Source organism: Bufo bufo, chromosome 1, assembly GCF_905171765.1.
Source record: "Bufo bufo chromosome 1, aBufBuf1.1, whole genome shotgun sequence".
Lineage (NCBI taxonomy): Eukaryota > Metazoa > Chordata > Amphibia > Anura > Bufonidae > Bufo > Bufo bufo.
Genome location: NC_053389.1, coordinates 198,320,353 through 198,338,565, shown reverse-complemented (window position 1 = coordinate 198,338,565; position 18,213 = coordinate 198,320,353). Strand labels below are relative to the sequence as shown.

Sequence of the window (18,213 nt, the reverse complement as noted above, 5' to 3'; positions counted from 1 at the left end):
ACCCCCAGTGTGCATGATGAGACAACTCCATTAATGCTAATGTTCACCTTTTTTCTTTTTAGGTTCAAGATTTTATGTTGATTAGAGGAAGCTGTTTCGATATGGTTTCATGCAGTAATAGTGTAATTGGAGCTGTATGTAGTGAGCCCCATCTAGAGGTGACTTACATAGCTGCTATGACAATGTTACAGCAAGAAGAGGAAGCAGTTCACAGCCAGGACCCTCCAAGCGTGGGTCACATAGAAACTCTTCCTCTATAGAAGGTATGCCTCTAAAGCCTCATTCGCACGTCAGTGTTCTCCACGGACAGCACACTCCCTAATTCATTGTACACACGGACACCAAAAAATGGACACGGATCCATCAAAAACATCTTCACGGAGGCATCACTGACCATTTTTTCACGGATACAAGTACGGACACGGACGTGTGAATTGGGTTAAGTATGAGGAAGGCTGAACTGGATGCCCATGTATCTTTTCTTCAAGAAAACCCATTAAGGCTGGGTTCACACGGGCGAGATTTCTGCGCGGGTGCAATGCGTGAGGTGAACGCATTGCACCCGCACTGAATCCGGACCCATTCATTTCTATGGGGCTGTGCACATGGGCGGTGATTTTCACGCATCACTTGTGCGTTGCGTGAAAATCGCAGCATGCTCTATATTGTGCGTTTTTCACGCAACGCAGGCCCCATAGAAGTGAATGGGGCTGCGTGAAAATCGCAAGCATCCGCAAGCAAGTGCGGATGCGGTACGATTTTCACGCATGGTTGCTAAGATGAAAGTCTATTCACTGTATTATTTTCCCTTATAACATGGTTATAAGGGAAAATAATAGCATTCTTTAATACAGAATGCTTAGTAGAAGGTCAATTGAGGGTTAAAAAAAAAATCATTAACTCACCTCCTCCAATTGATCGCATAGCTGCCGGTCTCCTGTTCTTTCTTCAGGACCTGTCAAAGGACCTGTGGTGACATCACTGTGCTCATCACATTATACATCACATGATCCATCACCATGGTGATGGACCATGTGATGAGCTCAGTGATGTCACCACAGGTCCTTTGACAGGTGAGTTAATTTTATTTTATTTTTTTAACCCTCAATTGACCTACTAAGCATTCTGTATTAAAGAATGCTATTATTTTCCCTTATAACCATGTTATAAGGGAAAATAATTGCATCTACACAACCTTGAACCCAAGCCTGAACTTCAGTGAAGAAGTTCGGGTCTGGGTACCACATTCAGTTTTTTATCACGCGGGTGCAAAACGCATTGCACCCGCGCGATAAAAACTAAACAACGGAATGCAATCGCAGTCAAAACTGAAATTGCGTACCTACTCGTGCGGTTTTGCCGCAATGCACCCGGGATGCATCCTGAGCCAAAATGTGACGCCCATGTGAACCCAGCCTAACGCTCGTGACATGTCTGTTTTAGTAAGTACTTGCAGTCCCCATAATATAACAATGCTGGAGCATCCTTTCTTGTGTTATGTTATTCCTACTAGTGCCCAGTCGGCGCTTACCTATCACACTCTGTATGGACACACACCGTTGAGCGGGGAATGTTAACACTCAGTTTATTTATTCAATTTATTCATACATTTCTAGTAAGAATAGCACAAAGTTATAAGAAAAGATGCTCCAAAATTGTTATTTTTGGGGGGGAAATACAAGTATATACTGAAACAAACATGTCAGGAGAAATGACAGGCCTACTTTACCAATGTAACTTATCATTTACATCAAGTCACTCATAGTCCTGATCTGGAAGAAGTAAGAGTTGACGTTTACACTGCCTGGTCCTGTCAATCAAAGCGGAGAGGGAGCAGCAGTTGCAGAGAGAGTGGAGCCACTAGGTGTAACGGCAACGCCCCCATTGCTCCTAGAGGCTCATTTCCATATATAAAAACGTTCTATTCATCAGTGCGGTCAAATATGAATTTGGGACCAACACAGATGCCTTCAGCTGCCAAGTGTGCATGTAACAGGTCAGCCAGTGTCATAGGTACAAATCTGCTGACAGATGCCCTTTAATTTCTCAATCACATCTGCTGAATATATATATATGCATTCTAATTTCATAAGTAAGAATAACTAAATTGTGTCTTTACATATTGTCAAACAATGATGTGGTACTTACAGCTCTCCTGATCTGCTTCTCTCTTCCTAGATAGTGGAATCAACTAGTCAGAAAGTGTATTGTCCACTATTATACTTGGCTTTTCCCGAGGTGGGGAAGATTTTGTCACAAATGTGGCCAAAGCTTTTTCCTGAAAAGATGAGAAATTGTTAATCCACTTACATCATGAACCAGGTTCAGTTAAAGCAGACACAAGCGAATCATCATACAGAGTTCTTGAGCAGCAAGGTGTTGTCCCTGCTGCTCAAAAACTCCCCACTCCTGCTTGATTGACAGGGCCGAATATACCGCATGGCCCTGCCAATCTCGCGCCTGCGCCACTGCTCCGAGTAGCAGCGCAGAGGCTTTGCTGCTGCTACCAGAGCAGCGACTGTGCATTCTCCACTACCAGAAAGTGTAGCAGCGCATCTGCTTTCCCGTCCACTGTTTTACTGCATGTTTCCCTTGCTCTCTTAGGCCTCTTTCACACGGGCGTTGCGGGATAAGGTGCGGGGTTCGTTGTGGGAACATGCACAATTTTTCTGCGCGAGTGCAAAACATTGTAATGCGTTTTTCACGCGCGTGAGAAAAATCGGCATGAAGTTCGGGCTTGGGATCGGTGTTCTGTAGATTGTATTATTTTCCCTTATAACATGGTTATAAGGGAAAATAATAGCATTCTGAATACAGAATGCATAGTACAATAGCGCTGGAGGGGTTAAAAAAAATAAAAATAAATTTAACTCACCTTAATCCACTTGATCGCGCAGCCCGGCTTCTCTTCTGTCTTCTTCTTTGCTGTGTGCAGGAAAAGGACCTGTGGTGACGTCACTCCGGTCATCACATGAAACCGGGCTGCGCAATCAAGTGGATTAAGGTGAGTTAAATTATTTTTATTTATTTTTTTAACCCCTCCAGCGCTATTGTACTATGCATTCTGTATTCAGAATGCTATTATTTTTCCTTATAACCATGTTATAAGGGAAAATAATAATGATCGGGTCCCCATCCCGATCATCTCTTAGCAACCGTGCGTGAAAATCGCACCGCATCCGCACTTGCTTGCGGATGCTTGCGATTTTCACGCAGCCCCATTCACTTCTATGGGGCCTGCGTTGCGTGGAAAACGCACAATATAGAGCATGCTGTGATTTTCACACAACGCACAAGTGATGCGTGAAAATCACCGCTCGTGTGCACAGCCCCAAAGAAATGAATGGGTAAGGATTCAGTGCGGGTGCAATGCGTTCACATCACAATGGCACTGTTATGTGGGGGATGTGTGGGTGGCACTGTTATGGGGGGATCTGTGTATGGCACTGTTATGGGGGGATCTGTGTATGGCACTGTTATGGGGGGATCTGTGTATGGCACTGTTATGGGGGGATCTGTGGATGGCACTGTTATGGGGGGTGATCTGTGAATGGCACTGTTATGGGGGGGCATCTGTGGATGGCACTGTTATGGGGGGTGATCCATCCACAGATCACCCCCCCATAACAGTGCCATCCACAGATCTCCCCCCCCCCCCCCGTAACAGTGCCATCCACATATCCCCAACCCTATAATAGTGGCATTCACAGATGCCCTAATATACCGGAGCTACGGTAAACCTGTGGGAGGGGCCGGTGTCATGCAAATGCGGCGGGGCCGGTGCGGTCACTGTACTCCGGCCCCACGACTCACTCACTTTTTTGGGGGGGGAAAGTGCGTCTTATGGGCTGAAAAATACGGTAATTAGTTTGGTCAAGTCACAAATTCCAAATGCATTTAGATGCTCCTTCACAGTAGTGATGGACGAACATCGGCCGGGACTGTTCGCGAACCAACGTTCGCGGTGGGCCCCATTGACTTTAATGGCAGGCGAACCTGAAAAAACCTTCAGGTCATATCTGCAGCCACCAAATACTTACTAGAAGTGCACAAATAGTCCCACAACATGGACAGTGACATACCAGAGGGGGATCACTGGCAAAAATTCCCACAAAAATATGTATTTTAATCAGGGGCCATTTTATGTGTCTTAAAGGGAAACTCTCAAAAGTGTGCCCTGCTGGAGCCTAGAAAGTTTTTATTTTAGGCCACGGGAGTACGGGCCCTAAAAATTAGGCATTCACCTGACAGAAAAGAACTTGTGATAATGTGGCTGGAGGTACATTTGGCGGTCACTGGATACAAATTTTACTATAGGCCAGTACAGGCCCCAAAAATTATGCATTCGCCTCACAGAATAGAATTTATGATGATGTGGCTGGAGGTACATTAGGTGGTCACTGGATAAAAATTTTACAGTCGGCCAGTACAGGCCCCAGATTTAGGCATTCACCTGACAGAAAAGAACTTGTGATGATGTGGGTAGAGGTATATTAGGCGTTCACTGATGCAAATTTTACTGGTGGCCAGTACAGGCCTCAAAAATTAGGCATTCACCTGACAGAAAAGAACTTGTGATGATGTGGCTGGAGGTACATTAGGCGGTCACTGGATACAAATTTTACTGTAGGCCACGGGAGTACAGACCCCAAAAATTAGGCATTCACCTAGCAGAAAAGAACTTGTGATGATGTGGCTGGAGGTACATTAGGCGAACACTGGATACAAATTTTACTGTAGGCCAGTATAGGCCACAGAAATTTGGCATTCACCTGACAGAAAAGAAATTGTGAGGATGTGGCTAGAGGTACATTACGTGGTCACTGGATACAAATTTTACAGTCGGCCAGTACAGGCCCTAAAAATTAGGCATTCAACTGACAGAAAAGAACTTGTGATGATGTGGCTGGAGGTACATTAGGCAGTCACTGGATGCAAATTTTACTGTAGGCCAGTACAGGCCCCTAAAATTAGGCATTCAACTGACAGAAAAGAACTTGTGATGATGTGGCTGGAGGTACATTTGGTGGTCACTGGATATAAATTTTACTGTAGGCCAGTACAGGTCCTAAAAATTAGGCATTTGCCTAACAGAAAAGAACTTGTGATGATGTGTCTAGAGGTACATTAGGCGGTCACTGGATAAAAATTTTACTGTAGGCCACTGGAGTACAGGCCCCAAAAATTAGGCATTCACCTGACAGAAAAGAACTTGTGATGATGTGGCGGGAGGTACATTAGGTGGTCACTGGGTAAAAAATTTACTGTAGGCCACTGGAGTACAGGCCCCAAAAATTAGACATTCACCTGACAAAAAATAATTTGTGATGATGAGGCTGGAGGTACATTAGATGGTGACTAGATACATATTTTATTGTAGGCCAGTACAGGCCCCAAAAATTAGGCATTCACCTGACAGAAAAGGTCTTTTATGCCGCTGTATTTACATAAGACAAGGACCATTCTTTGTTCTGGGTAATGGCGGATATGTGTGGGCTGGCATGAGGAAAATTAAATTACACGTGGTCATTACAGGTGTTAAGTTCCTCAGAGATCCATGCCTTATTCATTTTTAGAAATGTGAGGTAGTCCACACTGTCGTGAGCTAGGCAAGTGCTCTTATCGGTCACGATCCCCCCCTGCTGCACTAAACGTCTTTTCGGACAGGACACTCAATGAGTGGCAAGCCAAGAGTTCCATGGCAAATTGTGCCAGCTCTGGACACAGGTCAAGCCTGCACACCTAGTAGTCCAGGGGTTCCTTGCTTCTCAGAGCGTCCACATCGGCCGTTAACCTGATGTAGTCGGACACCTGTCTGTCTAGGCGTTCCCTGAGGCTGGATCCAGAGGGAGGCTGTCGATGGGTTGGCTGAAAGAATGATCTCATATCTGAAGTGACCAACACATCTTCAAACCGCCCTCTTTTTGCAGGCACTGTAGGATTGGTACCTGCACCTGTTTCACTGTGGGTGGAAATTCCTCTGCCAGCGCCCGCAACTGAAGAACTCAGCATCTCTCGCTGCAAGGCCTGGAAATGCTGCATTCTGCCAGCCCTCTGTGATCCTAGTAACATATCCGCCATTTTGTGTTTGTACCGGGGGTCTAAGTTTGTTGCCACCCAGTAATGATCCTTACGCTTTATGCTTTTTATACGGAGGTCCCTCTTAAAACACTGGAACATGAAGGCCCCCATTTGCACTAAATTGGAAGCCATGGAGCGGCCTGGCTCCTGCTCATTGCCGAGGAGAATGTCATCCTTGGTCTCCTCCCCCCAGACAAGGACAACACCAGGGATCCCTGAAAAGTTTAAATTCCCTCTCAAAGCCTGCTATTCTAGCTCCTCCTCTTCTGCCCCCAGCCACCATCCTCCTCTGACTCCTCTTCAGACTCCTGATGACTTGTCTCAGATGGAGTAGCCCCCCTTGGAATTCATTCAGCATTGCGACTTCCTCATCTTCCTGCTCCTGCTCCTCGACGGCTTGATCAATTACACGAAGCAATGCATGCTCCAGATAAAAGGCTTTAGGTACGATGTCACTCATGGTGCCCTGGATGCGACTGACCAGTTTGGTGATCTCATCAAATGGCTGCAGAAGTCTGCATGCGTCGTGCATGAGCAGCCACTGGCACGGTGAAAAGAAACCAAGCTCCCTAGAACTTGTCCTGCTGCAGAGTTAGTACAGGGAGTCGTTAATGGCACGTTGCTGCTGGAGCAGTCTATCAAGCATATACAAGGTTGAATTCCAGTGCGTCGGCCTGTCACAAATCAGACGTCTGAGGGGCAGGTGGTGTCGCTGCTGAACGTCAGCAAGGCAAACCATGGCTGTGTAAGATCTTCCAAAATGGCCAGAGATTTTTCTGGCCTGCCGCAAGTCGTCCTGGGGGTTATATGGCAACGAATCGCTGCACAACTAACTTCAGGACGTGTGCCATGCACGGCACGTGTGTAATTTTGCCCTGTTTTAGTAGATTGGCACCATTGTCGCACACCACTTTACCAACTGTCAAATTGAGCGGGGTTAGCCACTGATCGGCCTGTGACCGCAGAGCTGAAAGCAGTGCAGGACTGTTGTGGCTCTTGGCTTCCAGGCACAACAGCCGCAGCACAGCATGGCAACGTCTCACCTGGCACGTCGAATAGGTTCTGGGGAGCTTAGGGGGCACAGCGGAAGAGGCGGTAGCAGTGGAAAAGGAGGAGTCAGCCATGGGGGAGATGGAGGATGGAGTAGGAGGAAAAAAAGAAGAGGCAGGCCTGCATGCAATCCGTGGTGGTAACATCAAATCCACACAGGAGCCACGGATTACATGCTTGACGGCCATCAGAAGGTTCACCCATTGGGCAGTAAAAGTTATGTACCTTTCCTGCCCGTGTTTGCTAGACCACGTGTCTTTGGTCAGATGTATCTTGGCACTGACACTGTGTGCCAAAGATATATTCACTTGCCACTGGCCACATAGCTCTGGGATGCCCTTCTGGGAAAAAAAATTCCTTCCGGGGACCTTCCATTGCGGTGTGCCAATGGCCACAAATTTTCTAAAGGCCTCCGAGTCCGCTAGTTTATTTGGCAGTAGTTGTGGGCTAGTAGTTCCGACAAGCCAGCGGTCAGCTGTTGGGCAAAAGGGTTATTTGGCGTCATTAACTTTTTACGCTCGAACATTTTGGCCACGGAAGCCTGCCTTCTCTCAGATGAATGTGACGATTGCACAGTGGAAGGTGGAGTGGAGGACAAATGGGAAGAAAGAGGCGAAGGAGAAGAGGCAGGACCTTGAGCGCCGGAAGTGTGGCTTTGCGGGGTTCTGACGACGTTGCTTCCACTGGGCTCGGTGATGGGAGGCCAGGTGCCTTCGTAAGGCGGTCGTCCCTAGGTGAATGATAAACTTACCACGACTTTTGCGTTGACAGCACAGGCTGCAGATGGCAACACTATTGTCAGCAGCTGACACGTTAAAAAAAGCCCACACTGCGAGCCATGTGCCTGCGTTACTGGGAGCACCAGAAGTGACCCTGCATGGTGGGTGGCTTGCTCCAGATAAATTTGCAGTCTGCTTTTTGCCTCCTGTGCCCTGAGAGCTCTGCCTGCTTCTCTTCCTTCTCCTTGCTCTATGCTGCTCTGTCTCTCCCTATAAACTCCCCTCCTCTTCCTCTCTTGTGGGCACCCACGCGACGTCCATTGACACGTCATCATCGTCACCTTCACCACCACTGACATTTGAGATCTCGGAGTAGACAGCAACAGCTGGGACCTCCCTCCTTGGGCTGATCAGGGTACTGTCGTAAGATCACTGGGTGGCGGCCGTTGCTACCTCCTCTTTCTCATCCGATGTCAAGAATGGCTGCGCATCGGTTAAGTCTGGGAAGGGATGGGAAAATAATTCCTCTGAGTGGAGGGGCTATGGTGGTGGTGGTGGTGTCTTTGGGGGTGCACGCAGCAGAGAGTGAGGAGGGTGCAGATACAGAGGATGAGGAGGGTGCAGAAGCGGAAGGCTGAACGAGCCACTCAACCAACTCTGGTGCGTCCTTTGAAGTAATCGCACGCACCTTCTCCAACTTCCCACTTAGGCTCCGGCCTGGTGCACCTGCCCGACCCCTACCACCCCGGCGGAACGGCCTGTATCTTCCACTGACTGTCATTTTCAAAATGACCCTGTGCCTAAGTCCCTAGAGAAATTCAGTATTTGTGGAAGCAGGTATATTGCAGTCCTCAATCAATATTTGGTGGAAACAAGTATATCAAACCCCTTAATCAGTATTTTGTGGAAGCAGGTATATTGCAGGCCTCAATCAATATTTTGTGGAAGCAGGTATCTCGCAGGCCTCAATCAATATTTGGTGGAAGCAGGTATATCAATCCCCTTAACCCTTTGAGGACCGACCAAGGAACGTATTTGTCCCATGTTTTTAATTGCCTGTATCATCTGATTAAGAACTTAAAATACTTCTTTTTTTTTTTGGTTTGAGTCAAAATATTAGTTCTTATCAACAAATGGATCTAGCTTTATTTATTGTTCAAATTCATTCTTAAAGGGAAAAATATATAATTATTTTTATATTGATGACGGTAATCTTATGGTCCTCAAAGGGTAATCAGTATTTTGTGGAAGAAGGTATATCAATCCCCTTAATCAGTATTTTGTGGAAGCAGGTATATCGCATGCCTCAATCAATATTTGGTGGAAGAAGGTATATCAAACCCTTTAATCAGTATTTTGTGGAAGCAGGTATATCACACCCGTCAATTCTTTTTTTTTGCCACAACAGTTATATCACACCATTCTGTTTATTTGGAGCAAAAGGCATATCTCACCCCTCAATCAGTATTTTGTGAAAGCAGTTATATCGAACCTCTCAATCAGTATTTTGTGAAAGCAGGTATATCGAACCCCTTAATCAGTATTTTGTGGAAGCAGGTATATTGTACCCCTCAATCAGTTTTTTTGGGGGCAACAGGTATATCACACCCGTTTCAAATAGTTTTTCCAATAGCGCTTGTCCCTCTATATAGCTGCGGTATCGCAGCAGAACCTCAAACAGCTGCTGCACAATACAAATGCACTAAATACTTTCTATGTTAGAAAGTATATTTTAGGTATATCACACCCCTCAATCATTTTTTGGGGGGGCAACAGGTGTATCACCCCCATTGCAATTAGTTATTCCAATAGCGCTTGTCCCTCTATATAGCTGCGGTATCGCAGCAGAACCGCACACAACTGCTGCACAGTACAAATGCACAATATACTTTCTATATTAGAAAGTATATTATAGGTATATCACACCCCTCATTTAGTTTTTTTGGGGGCAACAGGAATATCACACCCATTGCAATTAGTTGTTCCAATAGCGTTTGTCCCTCTGTATAGCTTTGGTATCGTAGCAGAACCGCTCAACTGCTGCACAATACAAATGCACTGTAAAATACTTTCTATGTTAGAAAGTATATTATAAGTATATAACAGCCCTCAGTATATCACACCTATCGATAGCACACCTATACCAGTCCTTAAAAGGACGTTTGTGGCCCTATTAGCTAGCATTTGGTGTCCCCAACAGCCTGTCCCTGCTCCACAAAGCAACCTCTCCCTACGCTGGCAAAAAACATAATGTAAAATGGCTGCCAGATCACGTTCTGTGATAGTGTGGGGGTGTGTCCATGTGCTGAAATGTCTCAATTGACTGTCCTGATGGATTTGTCATGGGTCAAAGTTTGGCGCAATGCAAAAGAATATGGCGCCGGCGGACATTGCCATATGTTCGCATGTTCGGCAAATCGCGAACGCGCAAAGTTCGCCGCGAAACGACCACCGGGTGAACCGCAAGGCCATCTCTACTTGACAGGACTGGGTAGCTTTCCTAGGAGGATTGGGAGTTGTAGATATAATCCAAACCAGATGTACTTACCTCAACCAGTTGATGCCAGTGTTCAATTGGTTTTCTGGGATTTGCCAGCATCTCAGTCCAATGTTCCCTTCCTGGCATGTCAGCATCGCTGCCCACACGACACATTCCAATAACCTCATTGTGACCTATACTGTACAAAAGTAATAAAATATGGAGATTATGTCTCAATTACCTGATTACAGGACATAAATTTTTTTCAATTATTTTATCAAGTTACAGTATATTTCAGTATATACTGAAATGAACCATATGATCCATGTTATAATTATAGATGAGCGAAGTATTGCAAAATTTGAATCGGCTGCTTCACCGAATTTTACAACAAAAAATTAGCTTTGTGACAAATTACTTTGTGATGAAGCACAGCTCCCTGTCATTGTGCGCCTCAGATACCACGTTCATATAACAGTGTGTAAACTTAAAATAAATAAATAAATGAAATCATACTTACCTCATTAATTTTCTCACGACGGGATGGCCACTGCCATCTTAATTGAAGATCTAGCACGAAATCTTGCGTGGCTGGCTGGTGTGGTGACATCATATGTCACTGTTCACAGGATTTCGAGCAAGATCTTTAATCAAGATGGTAGCGACCAGCCCATTGTGAGCAAATGGAGGTAGGTATTATTTTCTTTCGTTTTTTACACTATTTGAGGAAAAATTAATTCGCTAACACGAAGCACAAGGAAATTCGTCTTTACGCCGATACAAATTTTGTGGACTTCGTTTTGCCTCAACACTAGTTATAATCATCAAATGTAAGTACATACATTAGCAATTCCGCCAGGGGTGGACTGGAAACTTAAAGTTACCCTAGAAAAAAAAAATATCAAAAAGTTGACAGAGGGTGGGGCCAAAATAAGTAGGTGGGACCACCAATACTGTAGTGCAGCACAAAATACTGTCCCATCAGAACCAAATATACAGTGCAGCCCAACATTCTGTCCCAGCAGAATCAAATACACAGCGCAGCACAAAATACTGCTGCACCCACTGCAGTATTCAACTCTATCACCATGCTGAGGACGGAAATTGAATGTAGCCAGGTTCATAAGTTCCTGATGCTCCTAGCATTAATTATTACTGAGAGCATCAGATCTCTATGTACCCAACCGGCATCCATAAGGAGGGCTTGGGCGGCCCCCTGGGCATTGGTCCACCAGGAAATTTTCCTGTAGGGTCTATGGCCTGTCCACCCCTGAATTCCGCAACAAAATCCACGTGTTACACGCAGATTTCACCGTATTATAAAATCCATGGTTCATTTTTTTGTGGCTCTTTTGCAAAATAATGAACATGTTCATATTACTGCATGGGGTATTGAAAACCCTACCAAATTTTTCCATTGTAAGTTGCCACAGATTTGAGGTTCCTCATCTGAAATTCCGCTGCTTTTTTGCCACGTCTGAATGATAATAACCATCAGTTATGCTGATACTATCAATTACATGTTCATGGTTAGTGTTCCCAGTAACAAGGGAAAGAGTGGCAGACATATTGGAGCAGTAGAAGGAGAGAAAAGGAGGAGCAGGTGGGTTACTGGTTGAAACACTCAGCATTATAGGTTCAAATATAGCTGACTACTGTTGCATGTTAATATCAGCAAAATCAGGAGGAAGAACAGCTCTGGAGCACATACTACTGTGATAATAATTAAACTGTATGATTATCAGTTTCATAATAAACCTGTATATGGGTTGAATCCATTTCTTAAACAGGGTTCCTTTGCAAAATTATAAAATTGTGTTTTCCTAGATGCATTAATTACTGCATACAGATTAAATGGGTTGAGGACTTAAAGATTGATGGTCTATCTTTAGGAAAGGTCATCCACATCAGATTGGTGGAGGGTCCCTACACCCTCAGCAACCAGCTCTGTACACGGTGTAGTGGGCAGGAAATGTACTACAAGCTCAATATTATTAATGTGACTCCCACAGATCTGATATCGATGACCTATTCTTAGAATAATTGACCAAATTTATAAATCCTGGAAAAACGCTTTAATATATATCCCATTGAACTAAATACATGCAGTGAACTCCTCCTAGAAGTACGTCCATGAACCAGAATACAATCAGTTAACTATGAGTGTACAACATGAAGCATGGCATTTATATTCATTTCTTCAAACAGGTCAATGTGTGTTCAGCAAGCAGCATGAAAAAGCCAAATTTTAATGAAATTATGAAGGAGAAATGGCCCACATCCTTACCAATCATAATCCATAACTGCAATTGTGAGGCTCACATGGTCCATATTTTCATTAGGAATGTCAAACACAAGCGCCTCATTATAGGTTGGGTTCAGCGTATTCTTCTTTATTGATGTTTTTCTCTTTTTCAGCCTCCGGCCTTCACAGATCAGAGATGCTTTCACATATGGATCTTTAAGACAAATTTGACAAACAAGGAAGCTTATAATGAATCATGAAGTAGAGTTGGGGTGAAGGTCCATGATATCAAGACTATCTTTTCTTGATTGTAAGAGACTTGACAAATTTAGGTAACATGTATTGACTATTTCATCATACGGTATATATGAGCAAATTGGTTTGTAATATTCAAAATGTATAAGTTACTGACAGAGCCAAAACAAATAGCATAATAGCATATATGAACAAGAAAAAGAAGAACGGGAGAAGAAAAGAAAAAGCATCACTCAAGAAAATGCAAGCCTATATATTAATAATAGACAAATGTAGAGATTGCTGCAGCTCTCACCTCACACTAAGCAGAGCACGGATGTACAGACCTGGACTCAGTCTGGAGCAAAATGAAAAAAGAAAACGAATTCCAGCTCTTCACAATAAAAGGCTTCTTTATTCCACTTCTTTAAAAACAGACATCAAAAGCAGAGTAGTATGCTGTGACGCGTTTCGGGCTGTTATATCTTAGCCCTTCATCAAGACCAGTCTTGATGAAGGGCTAAGATATAACAGCCCGAAACGCGTCACAGCATACTACTCTGCTTTTGATGTCTGTTTTTAAAGAAGTGGAATAAAGAAGCCTTTTTTTTTGTGAAGAGCTGAAATTCGTTTTCTTTTTTTATATATATTAATAATGCATTGCGTTTCTTGAAAGAGTTGGTGAATACAATCCTCCTAAAAAAGAAAACGTTTTTTGGGTGGGGGAGAGGGGCAAGTTTGGCTGTTTGCTCTCTATCCATCTTTCGTCCTCTAATATTCCTAATGTGTGGCTGATCAAGAATCATGTATCTACTATGTTAGTTTTTTTAGCGTCAACATTAAAAAGGGTCAGAATGGCATAAAAAACAAAAGAAGTAAACCCACACCAATCCCTTGCTGCTCCATATAGATGCTTCCTGGGTCCCACTTACTGGCTACAGGGGTGACCAGTCTCAGCCTGTGATTGGCTAAGAAGTCATTCTTGTATGTTGGGAGGTACAAGGAAACATAAACCAGTTTTAGAATAAGAGTGGTAGGGGAGAGATGAGGTGAATATCATGCCTTTTGTTTTTTACACCATTCGGACCTTTTATAAAAATAAAAAAAAATACTAGTTGGACAAACTCTTTAAGTGAAATATATATATATATGTACTGTACAGTCGTGGCCAAAAGTTTTGAGAATGACAAAAATATTAGTTTTCACAAAGTTTGCTACTAAACTGCTTTTAGATCTTTGTTTCAGTTGTTTCTGTGATGTAGTGAAATATAATTACACGCACTTCATACGTTTCAAAGGCTTTTATCGACAATTACATGACATTTATGCAAAGAGTCAGAATTTGCAGTGTTGGCCCTTCTTTTTCAGGACCTCTGCAATTCGACTGGGCATGCTCTCAATCAACTTCTGGGCCAATTCCTGACTGATAGCAACCCATTCTTTCATAATCACTTCTTGGAGTTTGTCAGAATTAGTGGGTTTTTGTTTGTCCACCCGCCTCTTGAGGATTGACCACAAGTTCTCAATGGGATTAAGATCTGGGGAGTTTCCAGGCCATGGATCCAAAATGTCAACGTTTTGGTCCCCGAGCCACTTAGTTATCACTTTTGCCTTATGGCACGGTGCTCCATCGTGCTGGAAAATGCATTGTTCTTCACCAAACTCTTGTTGGATTGTTGGAAGAAGTTGCTGTTGGAGGGTGTTTTGGTACCATTCTTTATTCATGGCTGTGTTTTTGGGCAAAATTGTGAGTGAGCTCACTCCCTTGGATGAGAAGCAACCCCACACATGAATGGTCTCAGGATGCTTTACTGTTGGCATGACACAGGACTGATGGTAGCGCTCACCTTTTCTTCTCCGGACAAGCCTTTATCCAGATGCCCCAAACAATCGGAAAGAGGCTTCATCTGAGAATATGACTTTGCCCCAGTCCTCAGCAGTCCATTCACCATACTTTCTGCAGAAGATCAATCTGTCCCTGGCTTTTTTTTTGCAGAGAAGTGGCTTCTTTGCTGGCCTTCTTGACACCAGGCCATCTTCCAAAAGTCTTCGCCTCACTGTACGTGCAGACGCGCTTACACCTGCCTGCTGCCATTCCTGAGCAAGCTCTGCACTGGTGGCACTCCGATCCCACAGCTGAATCCTCTTTATGAGACGATCATGGCGCTTGCTGGACTTTGTTGGACGCCCTGAAGCCTTCTTAACAAGAATTGAACCTCTTTCCTTGAAGTTCTTGATGATCCTATAAATTGTTGATTGAGGTGCAATCTTAGTAGCCACAATATCCTTGCCTGTGAAGCCATTTTTATGCAACGCAATGATGGCTGCACGCGTTTCTTTGCAGGTCACCATGGTTAACAATGGAAGAACAATGATTTCAAGCATCACCCTCCTTTTAACATGTCAAGTCTGCCATTTTAACCCAATCAGCCTGACATAATGATCTCCAGCCTTATGCTCGTCAACATTCTCACCTGAGTTAACAAGACGATTACTGAAATGATCTCAGCGGGTACTTTAATGACAGCAATGAAATGCAGTGGAAATTTTTTTTTGGGATTAAGTAAATTTTCATAGCAAAGAAGGACTATGCAATTCATCTGATCACTCTTCATAACATTCTGGAGTATATGCAAATTGCTATTATAAAAACTTAAGCAGCAACTTTTCCAATTTTTCCAATATTTATAAATTCTCAAAACTTTTGGCCACGACTGTATATACTAGTAGACATAGACAAAAATTATTGAATTTTAGGCGTATAACACTTCTGGTGCTTCCAGTGAGAACATGAGGAATTCAGTTCCCGATCATGATTAACATGATTAAAAATACAAATCTTTAAATATGTCTTTGTGACTGCAGACACGGTAGCAATACCTCAGTGATAAAAATGAATTATTAATCGCAGACTTCATGTCTAAGAGATTATACAGAACTGTTCTTCCTACTTCCTCTATAGCTGCCCTAGTGCTGATTGTTTAGGCCATTAAATATTTAGTATAAGTAGTAGAAAAAAATCTAAAGCATATAGCAAGTTTAATTTTCTTGCAAAACCTTAACACTTGCTCAGATTTTACTTGATATAAAGAGATAAATGAACATCTAATACAAGACAGCTTATCCACTTGGTATTAGAATCATGGTTTCATTCTTTATTGTTCATCCATACAGTATGTCCTCTCAAATTTGAGCTAAGAATTGACTCCAGGGGCATAGCTACAAGAAGTACCCATCTACCAACAGAAGACAAGAGTATTAAAAATGGCACATGGATGTCCCTGTTATAGTTTCGGACCCAAGAACTTTAATTTAAACCAGTTTCATGTCTATGCGTTACCACAGCCATCACACAACGTAGTCTATTCATTTGCAAAAGTTAATTTATAGGACATGACTCAAAGAACTGAGGTAAATATCTCGGCAGAGACAATGAGTCACACCTTGCCCAGGACTAACAAGGACAACTTACAGATGACTAAAGGCATCCTTGATGATGTCACTGTTTTTGCTATACTTATAGGATGCAAGGTCATAAACATTCAGTTATAATTTGGCAAGTCACTTTTTTTCATAAAATCCCTCCTGTTTATGTTCATTTTTCATGGATCACTAGAATATTCCCCATTGATCTCCTCTGTTTATAACAGCCAGTGTGTTGATGGATATTGATGTGTCTGTGGTGGTCTGGAGAGATCCAGAGGAACAGACTTTTTATAGGCACATGAGGACTGATAGCCCAAAAATGAAGAACTCCTCAAAGCCAACCAGGATTGCCACTGGTCTTCAGTTTCCTTACAGTTTTTCTTCTCATTGTCTCTCACAAAGTAAAGATCTGAGGACTCAAGTTGACATTGCCATAATTGACCTTGAAATTTCCAGTGACAGTCTGGTTTATGGTCATACTGACCCCTTCCTCAGGCAACACCTGATCAGTTTGATACCTTGTGTCACAGTGCGGTTCACTCTGACAGTTGTGTCTGTGTTGGCTGGCTGCATGCCCTCTCGTGTACTGGCTGCAGGCGGCCTCCTGTGCAGGCTGGTTGTTTGGGGCTGCGTGCTGGCTGCAGTGTCTCCTGTGAACTGCTGCCTTTGAATGTTTGCTCTCACTGTGTCTGCTTCTCTGTGCAGTATCACTATTGCCGTGCAGGCTGGCTGCAGGTTCCCTCGCGTACTGGCTGTTGTTATTGTCTTGTCTGTTCTCCTGCACCTGTTCTGTGATGTTGTTGATTTTTATGTTATCCTTGTCAGTTTCTTGTTTCGCCTAGCAGTACGCAACTGCATCTGATAGCCTGGCAGTGCTTAACTACTTCTGGTGTATTCTGTCCCATGTCCTGCCTGGCAGTGCCTACTGCTTCTTATTCCTCTCTGTTCATGTCTGCCTGTAGTTCCTTTCTGCTTCTGTTTCTTTCCTGTGTTTGTCCTGCCTTTGTGAGAGAGTCCCTGCTTCGCCAGAGGGGGAATCTGTAGTCTGTGTGAATCTCTAGTCTGTGTAGTATCTCTAGTCTGTGTGCAGCTCTGCCTGAGAACGCCAGTGAAGACCAGGGCTCACTGGCTCTCTGGGTTTTCCTCTGGTCTGCCGGTGCACTTTGTTCTGTAGTGCTACCACTATTGCCTAACCTGCTTACTGTCATATGCTTTTATTACACTTGTAATAAAATTCTCTGTGGGTCCTTGATCTGTTTTGCCTGTGTCCTGTTTGCTTGACGTCCCAGAGGTCTGCCTTGGGCCTCCGGCACGTGACACCTTGTCTGTGATTACACCTCCAACATTTACTTATGGGAACACATAGCTGAGTTCTTTTCTCTCTTCTGAAGATCTTTTGAAAACCATTTTTTGTCATTGATGTGAAGCAATCATGTACAGGCTGTCTCACCCTTACCATTCTTAATCTTGAAAGACAATTGGGCTTTACTTTCTACTTACATATAAATCTCACTTTGTCTGAAATCAAGAACATGGTAAACAATGGCATCAATAACTAACCTGAGAAACCAGTCAAATCCATTGCCTTCAGGTTTGTTGCTTTAATGATCGTGACAGTAAGGCGGCCGGCAGTCGGGAGGTAACACAGAGAAAAGTTGATTTCCCCCAAGTCGGCTTTTTCCTTGAAATGCAAAACAGACTTTAAATGTTTTCTGTTTTTACAGCAATATTATTCTCAGAAGAGGGGCAATTTAAGAAGTGTAAGATTCTGCAATTAAACCTATTAAATAAAAACTAGTGCACAAGGCATAGACACTTCACCAGATGTTCTCACAGCTCAATCAACATCCTTGAGTAACTCATCTACTAAGTCTGTCTTTCCACTGTTCAGATTACATTCTTTTTTTTTTTTACCTTTGAGCCTTGTTATGCTGTGAAAAAAGATGGTCAGAAACTTGGAAATTGCTACAGTATAGTCA

The 18,213-nt window shown here is 43.5% G+C and overlaps 1 protein-coding gene across 2 annotated transcripts in view; it reads right to left on the bottom strand.

Annotated features, from left to right (window-relative positions):
• Positions 1–18,213, bottom strand: part of SYT3 (synaptotagmin 3) — a 349,741-nt gene that overhangs the window by 39,426 nt on the left and 292,102 nt on the right. For both annotated transcript variants that reach the window (XM_040434094.1, XM_040434101.1), the window contains exons 6-9: positions 17,795–17,915; positions 12,617–12,788; positions 10,399–10,528; positions 2,149–2,278 (exon numbers count right to left, since the gene is read on the bottom strand). In XM_040434094.1, coding sequence (XP_040290028.1) covers positions 2,192–2,278; positions 10,399–10,528; positions 12,617–12,788; positions 17,795–17,915 — 510 coding nt within the window. In that variant the 3' untranslated portion in view covers positions 2,149–2,191. The remainder of the gene's footprint in view (positions 1–2,148; positions 2,279–10,398; positions 10,529–12,616; positions 12,789–17,794; positions 17,916–18,213) is intronic.